This window comes from Pygoscelis adeliae, unplaced genomic scaffold (genome assembly GCF_000699105.1).
Source record: "Pygoscelis adeliae isolate BGI_AS28 unplaced genomic scaffold, ASM69910v1 Scaffold106, whole genome shotgun sequence".
Classification (NCBI taxonomy): Eukaryota; Metazoa; Chordata; class Aves; order Sphenisciformes; family Spheniscidae; genus Pygoscelis; species Pygoscelis adeliae.
This window is the reverse complement of record NW_008824939.1, coordinates 1080885-1097695: the sequence shown is the minus strand read 5'-3', so window position 1 is coordinate 1097695 and position 16811 is coordinate 1080885. Positions and strand designations below refer to the sequence as shown.

The 16811-nt window shown below is 36.2% G+C and overlaps 1 protein-coding gene across 1 annotated transcript in view; it reads left to right on the top strand.

Moving 5' to 3' along the window:
- Positions 1-16811, top strand: part of FAP (fibroblast activation protein, alpha) — a 42026-nt gene that overhangs the window by 19485 nt on the left and 5730 nt on the right. Inside the window, exons 12-22 of the mRNA XM_009325387.1 lie at positions 796-840; positions 2548-2652; positions 2743-2813; positions 3428-3481; positions 3815-3939; positions 5143-5190; positions 8045-8143; positions 8884-8953; positions 10196-10390; positions 13001-13055; positions 16339-16438. Coding sequence (XP_009323662.1) covers positions 796-840; positions 2548-2652; positions 2743-2813; positions 3428-3481; positions 3815-3939; positions 5143-5190; positions 8045-8143; positions 8884-8953; positions 10196-10390; positions 13001-13055; positions 16339-16438 — 967 coding nt within the window. The remainder of the gene's footprint in view (positions 1-795; positions 841-2547; positions 2653-2742; positions 2814-3427; positions 3482-3814; positions 3940-5142; positions 5191-8044; positions 8144-8883; positions 8954-10195; positions 10391-13000; positions 13056-16338; positions 16439-16811) is intronic.

Below are 16811 nucleotides of genomic sequence, written 5' to 3'. Positions count from 1 at the left end.
TAAAAGGCGGGTAGACGAGGCGCTTAGGGACATGGTTTAGTGGGCATGGTGTTGTTGGGTTGACGGTTGGACTCGATGATCTTGGAGGTCTCTTCCAACCTTAATGATTCTATGATTCTATGATTCTATGATTTTTGCTGCCTACATTATCTTTGCCAATCCTTAATTCTTCTTTCTAAATATGTTATTTGTGAGATTTTTTTTAAAGTGTTGAAAATCAGGCCCTTTAATATCTCTAAGCTGAGCACCAAATATGGACACCGTTGATTTCTGTGTACTTTACTTAGTTAAAGAATTTGGCTTGTATTTTTAAGGTTTTTAAGGTTTACATTTAAAAGATGTACCTAGTAGTCACATTATCCATTGTTATATATCAACATCACAGCTTTGAAATGAAAGAAAATGTCAAATGAACCAGCTGAGAATCTAACACACATTTTTAATATTAATATTCCTGAAATTATTAAATTGGGGTTTTTTACTGAAAAATTCATGAGACTAAGTAGTTGTTAATTCTTGCTTTCAGTGAAAATGTTGCAAAAGGTTAAAACAGTTACTTTAGATTTTATTTAGCTCTGATGACAGCTGTTAAAAAATAATATTTTAACTAACATAATGGTATTAATACAGTAATATTATTTAACTCAGACAGCCTTCAAGTCCCTGAACCTTCATAGCAAGCATTCTAAAATTCTCTATTACAGGCGGCTACAGATTTTTTATTTGAAGACTTTGAATCTCTGTAAACTCATTCTTGAACTTCTTAAAGAGTGTACATTTGATTTTGTTTTTCAGAATCAACAGCACATAGAAGAGAGTCAAACAGGATGGGCAGGCGGAGTAGGTTTTCTTGTTGTACTCTTGATTTAATGAAAAGCTACAGCCTTCTGCATCTTCACAGCAGTGTTTTGAAATATGAAGCACCATTCTGAGTCATGCAACACTACTGCTTAAACCTGTTGCACTGTAGGATTGAGACTTTTAATGCTGTGTTAGGCATAGTATGTGGCTACCTGCTTTCTGAGTTTAGAAACCCTTTTTCTGTCTCCTTTTGCAAATCTTAGACCAACTGATTAGACACTATACTGAAGGGAGGGAAGTCATGAAAAGAGGTAGATTCATACTGCAATGTAATTCTTAGAAGCATCTTGGAGGCAAAGAATGGATGTAAAATTCCTCTGATGTCACTAGGGCGAGAGATAAGATCAGTCATACTATAGCACTTTAAGAATAAAACCTGTCCATTCAGAACACAGTTTTAGTGCCAAGTGCTGCACATCTTCAGCTAGGGAGGAACCTTCAAGGTAAGACACCCCACTTACAAGGGTAGTTGATACTTACTGCAGTTACCCCTAAGCAAAAGAAATTTTCTCTACCCAGTAACCTTTATCTTGCAAGAGACATAACACCTATCTTTGGGAATTCACAGTAAAGACAATCCTGCAAGGAAATTTTAAGAGCATGAGATCAGTATTTACAATTATATATTCCAACAGTCAATATGTATTATTGCTTATGTTTACTCCTCAGGCAGGTAAAGTTACCAGAATTCAATATGGGGAACCTCACACTGTGCCTGAATATGCTGCAGTGGACTTAACCGAGAGTTTAGATTTTCAGTGCACTGTCCTTTAAGAGATGTGTTTTTCTTTGAAGTGAAGATTACACATTTACAAGGATTAGTTTTTTTACTTGGTCCCTTCCTTTTTTTGCCAATTCTCTTGAGGTTGTGATGACAGGTTTTTATTAGAACTAAAGAAATTGTACACATGCATCAATCCCTGCTTTAGCCTTTATGGGATTTCAAGCATTAGGAATATCAGAAGCAGGCTCCAGAACCATTTAGCTTCTGGTCACAGGTTCTAGTCAAGCTTGGGTTAGTATTATTCAAAAGTCATACTCACTCAGGAATGTTTGGTGCTATGTTTGAAGTGCTTGCAGGTCATTCTTCTGTGTTCATATTTTGAAAATAAAACTCTCAGTTGCAGTAACTCATCCTTGATTTTAGTAAAGAGGTGATGGTTTGAAAGGAAGCAAAAGTTGAATGGTCTTCTCTGGGATAATCTCTTTAATGTTAGTGGAATAGTATGGGAAACTTCAGATATCCATTTGCTTAGTGCTGTATTTGCTCAGCGAATCAGCCAGACTGTGGTCCACAGGATTTTCAGTCTGGCACCATTCATGAACATTAGCTTTATTCAGAAACTTATTTTTTAAAAATCAACTCTGCCTATTTTTAAATAACTAAAGAAAGGTCATTCAGAGTGTACAAACAAATTATTCCACTTACAAGTAGAAAGCTTGCATTTCTGGGGTACTTGAAGTACCTATATTATCAGCTTAAGAAATCTGACATGACAGGTTAGAAATTGTAATGTGTACTGACTGGGAGATTGAATATCACAGGTAAACACTTGTGCAAAGTACTTTGTCCCGTCTGAACTGGTTAAATAGTCTTGTTACTTTTAGTATGTGTACTATATTCTGCTAAACAGCTTGGACATTCTTACTTATGTCTCATCTACCGTTTTTCTTCCATTGTTTCAGTTCTTTGTTTCTACACCATATTTTACATCAGACAGCAGTTCGTACTACAAAATTTTTAGTGACAAAAATGGTTATAAGCATATTCATTACATCAATGGCTCTGTGGTAAGTCAAGCGAAGTGTTCTACATTGATCTACTGTAAGTTCCTGAAATAATTCTACAATACTCAGTAACTTACATGTCTTGCTTCACAGGAGAATGCAATCCAAATTACAAGTGGAGAATGGGAGGCAATATACATTTTCAGAGTAACAAATGATGCAATGTAAGTATCATGAAGAAGAGAACAGGTTGTGAGTGTTGTCAGTAAAAGCAGCACTTAATCATTGGAACACCATTTGTTAACTCATCAAGTTGTAACTAGGTATAATTTGTTTTGTATATGAATGCATCCCCAACAAATTTGTATGCAAAGACACTGCACAGGTTTGCAAACTTTGTTTACTTATGGGAGATTCTTTGCAAATTGCCCTCATTTTTCTATTTATTTTCAATCACCCATCTTAGAGAGACTTATTTAGAAATACTTAAATTTAAGCATGTGGTTAACCCTCATACAATTTGCAGTTACTTCAGTTGTCTCTCTTTTTATGTTCTCTCATTCAGGTTACTATATAGATAGATACAGCTTACATAATTGGAGTGATTAGCTCATGAGAATTAAGATAGAACTCCTATTAATATGGTTTATTTGTCATCTAATCAGAGTTTGAGGAAAGATACATTAAGATGAAAGGTATATAAGCTTAACTTACTCTTCCATCACATGCAGGAATCTCAAAACGTCTACGTTAACTTCCAAGACAGCTTTTCATCTTGATGCTGATTCATAGGTCATCATTTTATGGATTATTTATTAACATGTAAATTAATTTACAGTTTCTATTCAAGCAATGAATTTGAAGGCTATCCAGGAAGAAGGAATATTTACAAGTAAGTGTTATCTACGTTATCTTAATGATTCTAGGTTGGTAGAAGATAGGTCTGGATTTGTCAGTAAAATAATTTAGTTTCAAGATCTTTAAAGTGTAATGTCACAAGATATTTTAACGAAACCTTGATCTCAGATTATATCTGAGAATTGAGGAGAAATAGCATCTAAAGTTTAAATATACTCTTGGGAAAAAAATTGATAAAAAGGGAAAACATTCATTTTTAAATTGAACCGTTCTGAAAGTACAGTGCCTATGTTCTAGAATATGAGGCAGACACATGTGAAGTTAGTTGTAGCAAAATAAATATTGCTTTATTTTATTTCTCTCCTAGAATCAGTATTGGAAGTAAACCTATCAGAAAACAATGCATTACTTGCAATTTAAGGAAAGAGAGATGCCAGTATTATACAGCAAGGTTCAGTGAACTTTCTAAGTATTATGCCTTGATCTGTTATGGTATGTATAGCATGGGAGTAAACATATAATCAGTTGTTCTTTCAAATTTATCAGAGGCATAGATAATACTGATTATCCCAAATGATAGCTAGATGAATCATAGAAATTTCACAATAACCAGGAGAGATTTCCAGAAAGAAACTTTGCCATGTCCAAAAACCTTGGGAAGATGTTTCAGAAAATATGAATATTTTCACTCTATATTTTTTTACTTTTTCAACAAAAATCTTGGGATTCTTAGAATTAAAAACAAATTTGTGAAAGTCCTTTATGGCACAAAACAGATTCTAATCGGGCTCATCAAAGTCATGCTTTTTCTTGCAGCACTGATTTCTAACTCATGTGATCAAAGTTAGCTATGAGAAACTACTACAATATGTTTCCCAATTGAAATTATTAAAACTTGTGTTAGCCACAAAATGTTGGATACTTACTACCTGAGAACATTTTTAATAACTGAACTAAGAAAAATTCAATTCATCAAGATGTATGATCCCTGAAACCACTTGTAACACAGAAGTATTGGATGAAGTCTTAGCTCTGTTAAAATAAGTTAGGTCATTTCAGTGATCTGAGGTTTCATCCGTTAGTGTAATCAAAGAACAGTGAAGTCACAATCTAAAAAAAGGAAAGAAAAATATCCAAGGTTTTCCTTTTGTGTATTTCATATAAAGTTTACTGTTCTGATTCTGCACTGACTGATCACCTGAAGAGTTCCTTAGAACTTCCGTTGAGCAGAGAAGCAAACGTAGCAAATAATAACACCTTTCAATCATTCTTGCACAAAATAGTCAGTAAGGTCGTCACCATATGAAAGCCACTCACCTTCACAAATACGATGTGACATGTTCTCAGAAGAATGTTTCACATTGTTAATTCTGCATTCGCCTTATGTAATCACATCTCAGGTATTAACTAGATGTCACTTCATCTCTAGGGAGGAAGAGTTTGTTAGTAGATTTAAAGTTACTTCTGTTATGTTTGCTAAGCAATGCCTGTGTGTATACAAGTCTGTGTACATACAGTACCTTACCTATTTTGTGCAGCAGGGACTAGTGGGTTATACAGCAGAGAAGATTCAGATTTGTGTGTCAGTTTCAAGCTCTTTAACACCTCTCAGTTACCAATGTTAATGTAATACACACTCCATCACCAAATTCCAGCTTCAAACTATAAACTGCCTGCTTATCATTCTTACGACAGGTCCCGGGATTCCCATTTCGACTCTTTTTGAGAACCATGGTGATAGAGGTACTGCAAATATCCTGCCTATTTCTAAGCAATTTTTTTTCTCATTGATCTTCACTATGCAGATCCTCTAATACAGTATTTAGGATTGTGATCAAGAAGTCTTTCATTTTGTTTGTTACTAAAATATCTAGTGTCTTTCTAGATTGGGTAATTAGTAAAATCCAAATATCAGTGAACACACTGATACCTTTATTTTCATTCCTGAGTCCAGCACTTTTATAGCATCCTGATGGTTTTCCTGTTTACACACTGTAGATGTAATGAACATCGGCAACTCTCTGTCTACCAAATACTGAGTCAAACTTTGTAGAAAACATTATTGTGATTTTCAAACTATTCCTTTTCACATTTGGATGAACACAAGACTTTCTGAGTTTTTTAATGAAGCAACCCTACCCTATACAAAAGGCAACGGTGTACTGTTTAGAGTTTGCAGTTTGAGCTATTGTATTGTACTAATTAGAATTTGGATCAGTAACTTGCTCTTCAGCCATCAGTAGAGATATCAGGGAAGAGCAGAAGCTCTTTCAGATGAGCAGGTCAAACAACTGCTTCAGACAAGGTGTAATTATTGATACAAAATGGGAACTCCAGCAAGAAACATTCAGAGCCCTCGTTCTTTAAGTAGCCTGTTAGTGAGGACTGTTTGCAACCAGGCCAAGCAGGAATTTGCTAACCATGAAAATATTAATTACTCTGCAGTGAGTTTTCTCTCTCTGTCCCTTGTTTTTCCCTAAAAATTCTTCTCCAACTTAAAGCCCTCAGTCCTGAAATGTTGTGAAAATTAGCATGGTCCTGTAAAAAACTTCAGCAATTTGGCATTCCCCTTTCGTTCCCCAATAATCAGTGGAAATGCAATGGTAGTTCTAATGCCAGGGTCCTTACAGTTCAGCCCATATTGATAACCCACTATTAACTGAGTGTTGTCTGACCAGAAGACACATAAAAGCATGAGGCAGACATATGCCACAATATTGTTAAGCTAAATTAATCAGTGGTGTTTCATGTAGAAGTCACCAAATGGCAACATAAGATTATTTTGACTCCAATAGGAGTTGGTACACCTTAGTTTTTAACCACTCAAACATGTTTGCAGATGGAAAAGATTGGTCAACGTGTTTATTGCAATTGTGCTATAAAACCACTGTGTTCTGGTATTTCTTTTGCAGAAGGTTTAAAGGTTTAAATACAGCTATTGCATGGATTTTTTCATATTTAATCCATTGTCATAGCGCTCTGTTTTCCATGATTCATTATGACCGTGTGTATCAAGGGCCCCTACTACTTCCTTATCAAAGTATGAATTGCATGAAATGCAGCTAAGTGCCCAACTACAATATGTGTTTCTTAACCCCTCTGCAGAAGAGAACAGTTTCATTTAATGGATCTTCACCACTGGTTTCATGATGCCTCACTCTGCTGTGCTATTATTCTTCAGGAATAAAAACAAATTCAGGCTTCTCTTTGACTTTTTCATGCCCTTTTTTGGATTAATTTTCCTTAAGTCCCTGGCTTCCATGATCTTTTCTGTGGTGCAAAACTATTTTTAGTAGGTCCATTTTCATTGCAGTTGGCAGCATTTTGAAAATATATCACCCATGAATTTTAGTAGGAGGCATGCAGTTAAACTAACATACACCAGTTTGGAAGCTCCTTCCAGCATGCCTACACTTCATTTGTGGTAAGGGCACGTTTCAGGAGTTTTGAGGGGAAGGATGGAAAGGGTTCAGCTGAGTTTGGGTGAGTATCCAAAGCTAGGATGATCTTTCAGCCATAAAAACCCACTTGAATCTGCAAAACTTGTCAAGAGTTCTTTGAAAATTTCAGTGTCATATTTCTGGCATGTCCTGGGCACTATCTGGCTCAAGACGTGCTGAGAGAAGTACTTCTTGTATTTTTCTGAGCATTTCCAGAAACAGGAAGTGGTTGCCATTAAAAAAAAAAAGGTAAACTAACAAAGAAAAATGTCCTGCAGTTTTAAAAGGTTCTTTCGTTTTGAAAGTGAAGTTAAAAGTCACAGTTTTCCATTATGTACAATATTCTTCATCCATCACTACTCATGGGAAAACACATAAAAAACCAAGTAATACCCAGTGAATTCATAATATATAGTTCTGCAGTCTATGCTGGAAATTAACTAAATTTTAAATAGTAATTTTTAAATTATATAACTGTAAACTGGGTCTAAAGCAAGTAAAACAAAAATTTTAAATACTTTTTAGATTTAAAAAAGCAACAAAAGAGGTTCACTAAGTATGCAGTAATATTTTACTAAGGACAGTTATATGGTAAGTCTAGTATCTGTGTGTAGGAACATACTGTACAGTGGTTAAGCAAGGGCTTGCCATGATCCCTTAAGAAACTTAATTTCATGTGTTAGCCCAGAAACAAGATATTCCCAAACATCTATGCGCTTAACCACACTGCCCAAGGGTCTCAGAGGTTAAGCTGATGTTACTGTGGTAAGCAAGAGAGGAGATACAGGACTGTGTTTTGCATGATGGGATGAATTTTGCATTTCCAGCTCCCACCATATTACAAAACTGGGATGAGGGTTCCGCAGGAAAAAGGAGTTTCTTCATGACATCCAAGACTCTACCACTCAGGCAACATGTGAAATGTTTTGCATTGCAAAATGTACATCCTATAAAAAATCTAATGAATATTTGTGCACTATAATACCAGTGCCTTGCTTTTATTTAGCTATGTGATCAAGTCTTATTAGAAGTGCCTGAGTTGATTTCATTACTCTGCTTGTAAAATTTCACAGATTTCCTTTCTGTTCTACTAAGACAATTAATGAAGAGGAATTAACAATAAATTAGTTAATAATTCAGGCATTTCTTCTGCTTAGAGCTCAGAGTACTGGAAGACAATTGGGAATTGCAGTCTGCTTTGCAAGAGATCAAACTGCCAAAAGAAGAAATTAATAAACTTGAAGTGGATGGTATAAGTAAGAATTACACATCTTTATTATACTTTTTATTCCCACTATTTTAATATTTTGCCTTCGTTTTGTTATAGTAAGTATCCTCTTTCTGTGGAACAAACTTGTTAGCCTGCCAGACTGGGAAGAAGAGGCCTGGTTCTGCCCTGTTTTACAACAACTAATTTTTGTCAGTGCCTCAGGGTATCTCGCAGTAAAATAGTAGTTAAAATATATCTCTGCTTCAGAATGCGATTTTTTCTAATTCTTTAATACTATTGGTAAAGCGTTTAAATATTGTGTAAAAATATTACAGTATGGTGGTAATAAAATGTGAAATGTAGACTGCTGTTCATGTGTTACACATTATATTGACACTGTTGTTTTCACTAGTGACTTTACAAACAACATTGATGGTAATGAATCAGTGTAAAGTTTCCAAAACTCATTTCTCATAATCTTAACAACAGTTATGTTCCTAGTTTCCTTTATGTTTCTAGTACCTGGAAAACTGAGAACCTAGAGTTATGCGAAATAATAATTTTATGCATAGCTAAATTAAAATAAAAGTGGGTACTTTATTTCTTCAAAGTTGTTCTTCAACAGCTCAATATAAACAGTTACTTGCATCAGTTCTGTGATTCACAGTTCATGCATTGTGTAGTTTGTGCTGATTCATTTTCATATACTACTGTACCAAACTCTGGATTATGCTTGGAGAAATCATTGTAACCATTAACAATATAATTTTAATATGTCTTTTCTAGCTTTGTGGTACAAAATGCTTCTACCCCCACAATTTGATAGATCCAAGAAGTACCCTCTGCTTATTCAGGTGTATGTAACACTTCCTTTCTTTGAACGTTGTTGTTTTGTCAGAAAACATACTTCTCATAATTTAACAAAAGGTAGAACATTTGCAACGTTTTATGAAGCAAAAGCAAAACCACTTAGTTCTGTTTTGTTTGTTGTGGTGGGTTTTTTAACATATTTCTGGAATAGAAATTCAACCCAATAGAAATCAATGAGGTTTTTAATGTTAATCTTAGCATGGCAAAGATTAGTTCCTCAGAGAAAGAAAAAGGATAAAAACATATGGGCTATTGCTTGGAGTTCTTAGGTCTGTTGCTGCTTTTGATTATCATGAGGCAGTCTGAAATTACTGATTTCAGCTTTGCTAATATGAAAAATACAAAAGCTTACTTCATTTTTTAAGAAAAAAAGAACAAACACCCCTAAACCATGTGGACTGGCTTCTTTGATCAAATGTTCCTTCTAAAGAGCATTTGACGTGAATTTAATTTATTGCAGTCAAGAAAGACAACAAAAATTGCAGCAGTGCAAAAAAAAAGAGAGACGGAAAGGAGAGCTGAGTGGGTGTAATAAACCTTCTATCATTTCTTATTAACCAGTGATGATCCAAAGGTCCAAGAATGCTAAGTATGTTTGAATGAAGTTTAGAGTAGAAGATTAAGTCAGTCGTGTCCTTGAGGTCAAATGAGTAATTTGCATTAGGCCATTCTCATGCAGAGTGTCTCTCTGTATTGCTCAGCTATGTGGGGTGTGTTCTGCCCGCAGCTCCAACAGCACATGATATTCCCTACTGAAACAAAGAAGGTCTGAGGATGGCCAGAAAGTGTAAGGAGCTGTACTTTTTTCTCCTGTTTTCTTTGGCATTGCTGACTGCATGTGGAGATCAAATGCAGAAAAGCAGAAAAGCACCAAAAAGGGCTGTTACACCTAAGGAATTTGGAGAGAGGAAAGAATTGAGTCTTTGAGGCATAACTCTTCCAAGGATTCCCCTTAGGACAAGTACCTGATGCTGCACCCCTTAGTCTGAGCTAAAACTAATGATTTGCCTTTGGCATAAGACCTGAAGGATTAAAATGGATCTCAGATAGCAAAATGTCACAAATATATGAAAATGGTAGTTGAACTGTTTGTCTACTGAGCTCTCTGAACAACAGCCAAGTAGCAAAATACTTGTGGAGAAAATGTAAGAAGTACCTATAGCTATAGTCCAGTATCCGGTAATCTTTTATAAATCTGAGTTGAAAATGTGTGAATTTTCATCGTCAGGTACGGAGGACCTTGCAGTCAGAATGTAAAGGAAACATTTAGCATTAGCTGGATAACCTATCTTGCAAGCAAAGAGGGAATTATTGTTGCTTTAGTGGATGGCAGAGGGACAGCTTATCAAGGTGACAAGATTTTGCATGCAGTATATCGAAGACTAGGAGTCTATGAAGTTGAGGACCAAATCTCAGCAGTGAAGTAAGTAGAATATCTCCCTGTATAACTGTTGTATTTACATACCTACAAGAAGTAATGTGAAAAAAATACTAAATATACTTCTTAGCCTTTCTTCTGGAGAGCTGAGGTCTCCAGGAAATAAGACAAGAAGACCCATAGAAATAATATATTACTGAGGTGCCTGATGTCAGTGAGGTTTTGTGTGGTAGATTAAGTCCATATACTACTAAGTCCACATTTGGACCTCACCACTTCCATTTTATAAAAGCATCATCAGAGACTTCAATCCTAGGCCTAAGGAAATACAAGCATCAGTGGTGAGAGGTAAGCCAATGTATTATCCATTATTCTGAAGTTTTCCCTGTAGGGGAAACCTACCTCAGTGACCACAGCGATTAGCCAAAGATCCATAGTGATGTACCACAGTGATTAGCTAAAGGTCAAATGTGAAGTTTGTAGCAAAACTGAATCCTGACACAAGCCTTCTAGAGGTTGGTTAGTCATAAACTTGCCTTCCATGCTATTTTAGGATAGTTACAAACAACAGAAAGCGTCTGAGGTCCTCTAGTAGTTGTTCCCCAACAGTTACTCCTTTACATCGAAACACTTAGAAGTGTTCCAAGGGAAAATAATTCCCTAAGCAGAGGTTTTGGGAGGGAGTGAAAGCTGAGGTTTTGTAAAGAAAGGCTGCCTGTTAAGCTTACAGTTGCAGTAGCGCTGCTAAAGTGAGCATTTAAAGAAGTGTTAGTTTGAACCCCACAGAGATGAGTGCAAGGCAGGAATAAGGAATTTAGTCTAGCCTTTGGTCTGGAGTTTGGACCATCAGAGCGTGGATAGGTTTCCAGGTGCAATAGTAAATACCCTCTTTCCCCCAGTAATAGACATAACTCTGAGGAGTTTAGCTAGAAATTGGATGTAGCAGTCCAGGTTTCCACAGCTTTCTCTATTTGTTTGAGAACACTGGCTGTATTTACAAGTGTGTGTGGGGAGGGTATCTCTTCCTTCCTCTTTCTGCCTTGTGATAATTCATTTCCTCCTCAATGATATAAGCAAACCGTTATCATTTTTAGTGATAAATGAAACAGAATAGCTGTATATCATGTCAGGTTTTTCTATTAATCTATTTGATTTTCTTTCTTGAAACTTTTAGCATCAACGGCATATTTTAAAATATCACAAGAGAGAGAATGTTTTTTTATTACTCTGAATCGTCACTCAGACATAAAATGTCAGAGACAGAGGGAACCTAAACTGATTCTGCAGTTGCAAAATCTGCTGAGACAGGCTGTGAAGAAATGACCTCAGACTTCACGCTTCCCAGTTTTCTGTCAGCACCTAGACTAGATATTTATTCAGTTAAATGTATTGCATTCCACCTTCCTGATCTAACACATGGTTTAAGATGCATCATTTTTAGAGGGGATCCTATACTCTAGTGGGAAGTTCTTGGAGGGGCTTTTACTTTACGAGGAACCCCAGGGATTAAGACAGCAATATAACAACGCCGAATCATTTTTTGGCTTTTCTAACTTTGTCCCACCCAGATAGTATCCCGCATTTTGGGTGTTGTCAGCCACTCGTGCTTGTCCTAGTAAAATAAGGCTAGCAGCTGCTGATACGTGTCCTGGGATGTATCTGACCCTATTTTGTTTATCTGTCACTCTTGAACCTTTCTGGTCTTTTGCCTCATCCCCTTTTCTTTGCTGTTGCTAATACAGCTCTGGAAATACAGCCTTCAGACTCTGATGCAGGGTTTTTGTAGGAGACCTAGTATTTATGATTCTCTTTGACCTGTTTGACTACTGCGTGCATAAGCAAGGTACACCTTTCATCCATCACAAGCTCATTACCTACTTGGAGTATTAGAAGATGTTTTCCTCATTACTATTTTTTATTATAGTAGCAGTATGTGCTCTTTACTTTTCAGGCACATAAAAAAGAAAGCTCATTGCTCTAGGGAATCCCTAATCTCAGAGGTTGAAACTGTGCCTCTTGAGAGATCAGAGTATCAATTGTTGTAAGACGAGTGTGTTGAGCATCTTGCAGGATAAGGTCTGAATGTTAATGGTAATCCAGCACCTTTGGCATTAAAATGATGAAAACGATAATAGCCTGTGGGAAGGTAGAGCTATGGGAAATGAAGTGTGGTTATTAGTAGGAGTACACTTTTTGAACTTCTTTCTCTGCATGTGTGTGAGTGTATGTCTGTACATATACATACACACACACACATATATATATGCACATATACGACATGAGTATAATGTATGATGTTTAATCTAGTCTGGATTAAATATCCTGGTGGATTCTAAGTATAAGAAAAAAGAACTTTTTTGCCAAGAAGCCAGTTGGGCAGTGTCCTTATCCACTGGAACAAAAATTATTATGAAGAGAGTATTAATTTCAGCATTTTTTATTCTTTCAAGAAAAATTCTTCCTTTTCCTCTGAAATGTCTATTAATTCAATAACTGATGCTTTGTAGAAATCAGACATGCTGTGCTGATTGTAAATTTGCTCAGATCGGTGGGATGTTTGGAAAAAAATGAAAAAAATTATTTTTTGCTAATTTGATACAGTATTAGCAATCTTTTGTAATAATGCATTTATTTCTGTGATTTTCTTTTCTGCAGGAAATTTATAGAAATGGGTTTTATTGATGAGAAACGAATAGCAATATGGGGCTGGGTAAGTGGCTGGTTTTTTTGTATCTATCTTTAAATAATCCTGCAGTATAATTTTTTTAATTCTTCCTTATTCTGTCCTAAATCTGTATACAGTTTCTTCTACCAGTGTTTGATGGTATTGCCAAAGGGGATAGTTCCTGTTGGTGCCTATATACATGCAATTGCAACAGTGCAAGCCCACAAAAAGGGTTCTTTGGCAGCTCAAGGGGGAATTTTGAAAAGCTTATGTCTAATACATTGTTTGGACTTGAAGTTAAGCAAAATTGAGTTGCTTTAATTGGCTTTACTTTTAACTTAGGGACTCACTGGCATGGTGTCAAAATTCAAGTATTGTCCTTTCTGATCTGAGATTAAAATAATGAGAAAAGTCCTATGAATGTCTCTCATCGGAAAATGTGACCCTTGCATCATTCTGAATTGCTGTATACTTGGCTGGCCTTGAAATGGTCAGTAGGGATGAATCTGAGTCTGAGGGGTGTACAACATTGACAACTTCACCAAGAAGTGGAAAAATTGGACAGTATAGGAGTCATTCCAAATAATTAGCTAGTCTATTTTTCATCTTTGATTTTTTCATGTACTTCGCTTTCTAACACTCCCAGAACCTTTTATAGCCAAATGTATTGCAAAACTTTATTATTAAATGGCCAGATTCTGCTACCCTTAGGCACTGAGAAATACAGTAGCATACCTCAAGTACAAATTTTAGGACAGCACTGCATTCTAATAAGAGAAAAAGAAATTATTGGAATAGTTGGGGTTCTTTTTCCTGTGCTGTCACCTTCAAAGTAGGGCCATTCATGGAAATGAGGTGCAGACCTATTAGTGGTGTTACGGGAGAGCTGAAGCCAACTTCAGTGGCAGCATAAATGCCACACAGCCCCTTTATAGAGATTTTTAAGATATTTAGGCCGTCTGACTCAATTGCTCATGTTCATCATGAATGGCTGGATCAAGAATGCGTAGACAGAACTGGAGCCCTGCCTCCTACCCAGCTTCAGCATAACAGAATTATACTATGCAGGAGAACAAGCTGATAAGCAACACCTGAGGGTCTCATGGATTAGGGACAGTACTGTAAGGAATGCTAAAGGGGGTTGGAGGCCAGACCTATGTTAGCCACCCTTACTCCTTCTCTGAGTAAATCAGTATCAGCTACCCAGCAGTAACAGGCAGGCACTAACTAAAAAAGCTTACAGAATAAACTGGTATGTTAGCTACTCATTAACATTTTCCAATATTTTTCTCTTTATACATGTTCATTTTTCTCTGATTATCATTCAGAAAGACCTTTTATTTCATTCTCTTTAACTGCCTGTCTTTGCCAGGAGAATTCTTCTGATCTGTCACTGTTTGTTTTATTTTTTTGCTGGTTTTTGTTTGTTTGTTTGTTTTCATTGGCCCAGTTTCATTGTAAGAAACTTGCCCAGAAATACACTGGAGGATGGATCTTGTAAGATTCAGTTCAACTCTAACTATAGAAGTTGCCTGATCTTAGATAGCACATGAGCAGGGTTGCTAAAATCTTTCTATGAAGCTTCTACCAACTAATATTTAAATTACTTTGCTCAGACACTGCTATAACACCAGGATAAAATGGGCTACCATATGGTGAAATTAAGTGACACAGACACTTACAAGTGAGTAATTCTAAAGTGACATTAAGTAAGTTAAGGCCACATGAAAATATTTTATTTTTTTAATCACATCATATTTTATTTCACCACAGTGTTTCCAGAACCAATTAAGAGATTTCACACATCTAAAGCATTGCATCCCGGTAGTGGATACAATATTCGAATAATGGCACTATTGCCAAACCTGTCAGTCTTTTTTTCCCTTTTTTTTCTATTTATTATACCATTTCCTGGTTCATAACCTTTGAAAGGAGTTGAAAGGTGTCTCCTTATTTATACCTGCAGCTTGGCAGGTATGCATGAACTATGTAGCTCGCCGTACTTTCAGACTCACCAAACTCTCCTGAATGGCAAACGCTCTTAAATAACCACTAAAGCAATTCAGGTTTTGAACTCTATCTCTCTGCCTGTTACAGTGCATAGATTTATCTGCCTGATCCTGATCCTTTACTTTTTAGCCTTGTGGACTGATTTTTTAAAAGATCAAATGAGCCAATCAAATGAGCTGGAAAAATTGTACGAATTATTGTTTCCATTAGCATATCCCTCACTGGCATTTCAAGCTGGAATGTCAAGAAGAAGGAGAGACTAACTTACTTTTGTGAAAAAAAATATTTAATAATTTTGCTTATTTCCCTTAGTCTTTCATATGCTACTGTTAAGGTTGATAATCTTCAGAATTCTTCATAACACACCCCATATTTTTATCCCTCCCTCCATTCCAAAGTAAACAGTAACCCATTATTTCCCAAAGACGTTATACAAGTATTTCCCAACCCCAGTTCCACGTTCTATGGACAGCCAAACCAAATGCTTTTTATTTACAGTATTTTCCTGTCTCAGCAACTAGCCCCACACAGTTGCACAGATCTATTCTGATATGCAGGCTTACTTACTACTTTACCTAACTTCCAGCTATGAACTTATTCTTCCTTGCTGGGCCCCAGTTTGAGGAATCAGGCCAGAAAATAACAGGAACAGTGGCAGAAAGTAGGGAGGAATCGCTCCAACCTCCATTTCTCAGGTAGCTGAGCCTATTAGTACTGATGATGGGGTTGGTTCAATATGCCAATCATTAGCAAAAGCTAGGTACTTTGTTAAGGGAGGGAAAAACCTATCTCTTCTTGGAGGTGCACACTGAAAGGATAAGAGGCAACGAACACAAGTTGCCACAAGGGAAGTTTTGTTTAGGTTTTAGGAAAAAAATTTTTATGACAACAGTGATCAGCGTTGAAACAGATTGAGTAGAGAGACTGTGTAATGTGGATGTGACTCTGATCGACCTCATTTAAATCTGCAGTTAACCCTGTTTTGAGATAGAGGTTGCACTAGATTACCTTGAAGGACCCTACCAACTTAACTTCTTCTATGATTGTAAGTGGTAATAAGAGCAGTATCCTGTGATAAGCATTGAAGAAGTAGCAAAAAAGAAGTGATTCAATAAAATTGTCTAATCTCTCTCATAAGAAATCACATCAGATCCATTTCAAATAAATAAATTTAAAAAAAATTAAAAAGCTTTTGTTGCTTTGTCCTCCATGCATTCAAAGTAAAATACTTCCTTTGGAATTAATTTATATGAGTTTGATTCAGAAAACAAAATGATACTTCACCAATAATTTTAAACTGTCTGTGATTTCTCCCTAGTCCTATGGTGGGTACGTAACTTCTTTGGCACTTGGATCTGGCAGTGGAATGTTTAAATGTGGAATGGCTGTAGCTCCTGTTTCCAGCTGGGAATATTACGGTATGGAAACTTGTCATAAATACTGACTTGGAAAGCACGATGTAGCATTTAATGACTTTCTAAATGAAATCATTGCAGGAGACTGGCAATATGAAACTTAAAGACATTGCAATTACCTAGACATAAAACTTTTAAGACGTTAAGTTTAATGTTTACCTTGCTGAAAATAACTGACTGCAACTGGCAGTTTGGAACAGACTTTGTCACAGAGAAGAAGGTACGCCCAGATAATTCCATATGCACATCTGTAACAGTAAGTGTGTAAAGCCATCTTGATAAACTGCTATACTCAGGAGTGATCTCCCTAAAAATCCCGTTAAAACAGTATCACTGAATTCAGAAACAGCTGAAATGATTTTTTCTGCCAGTAATG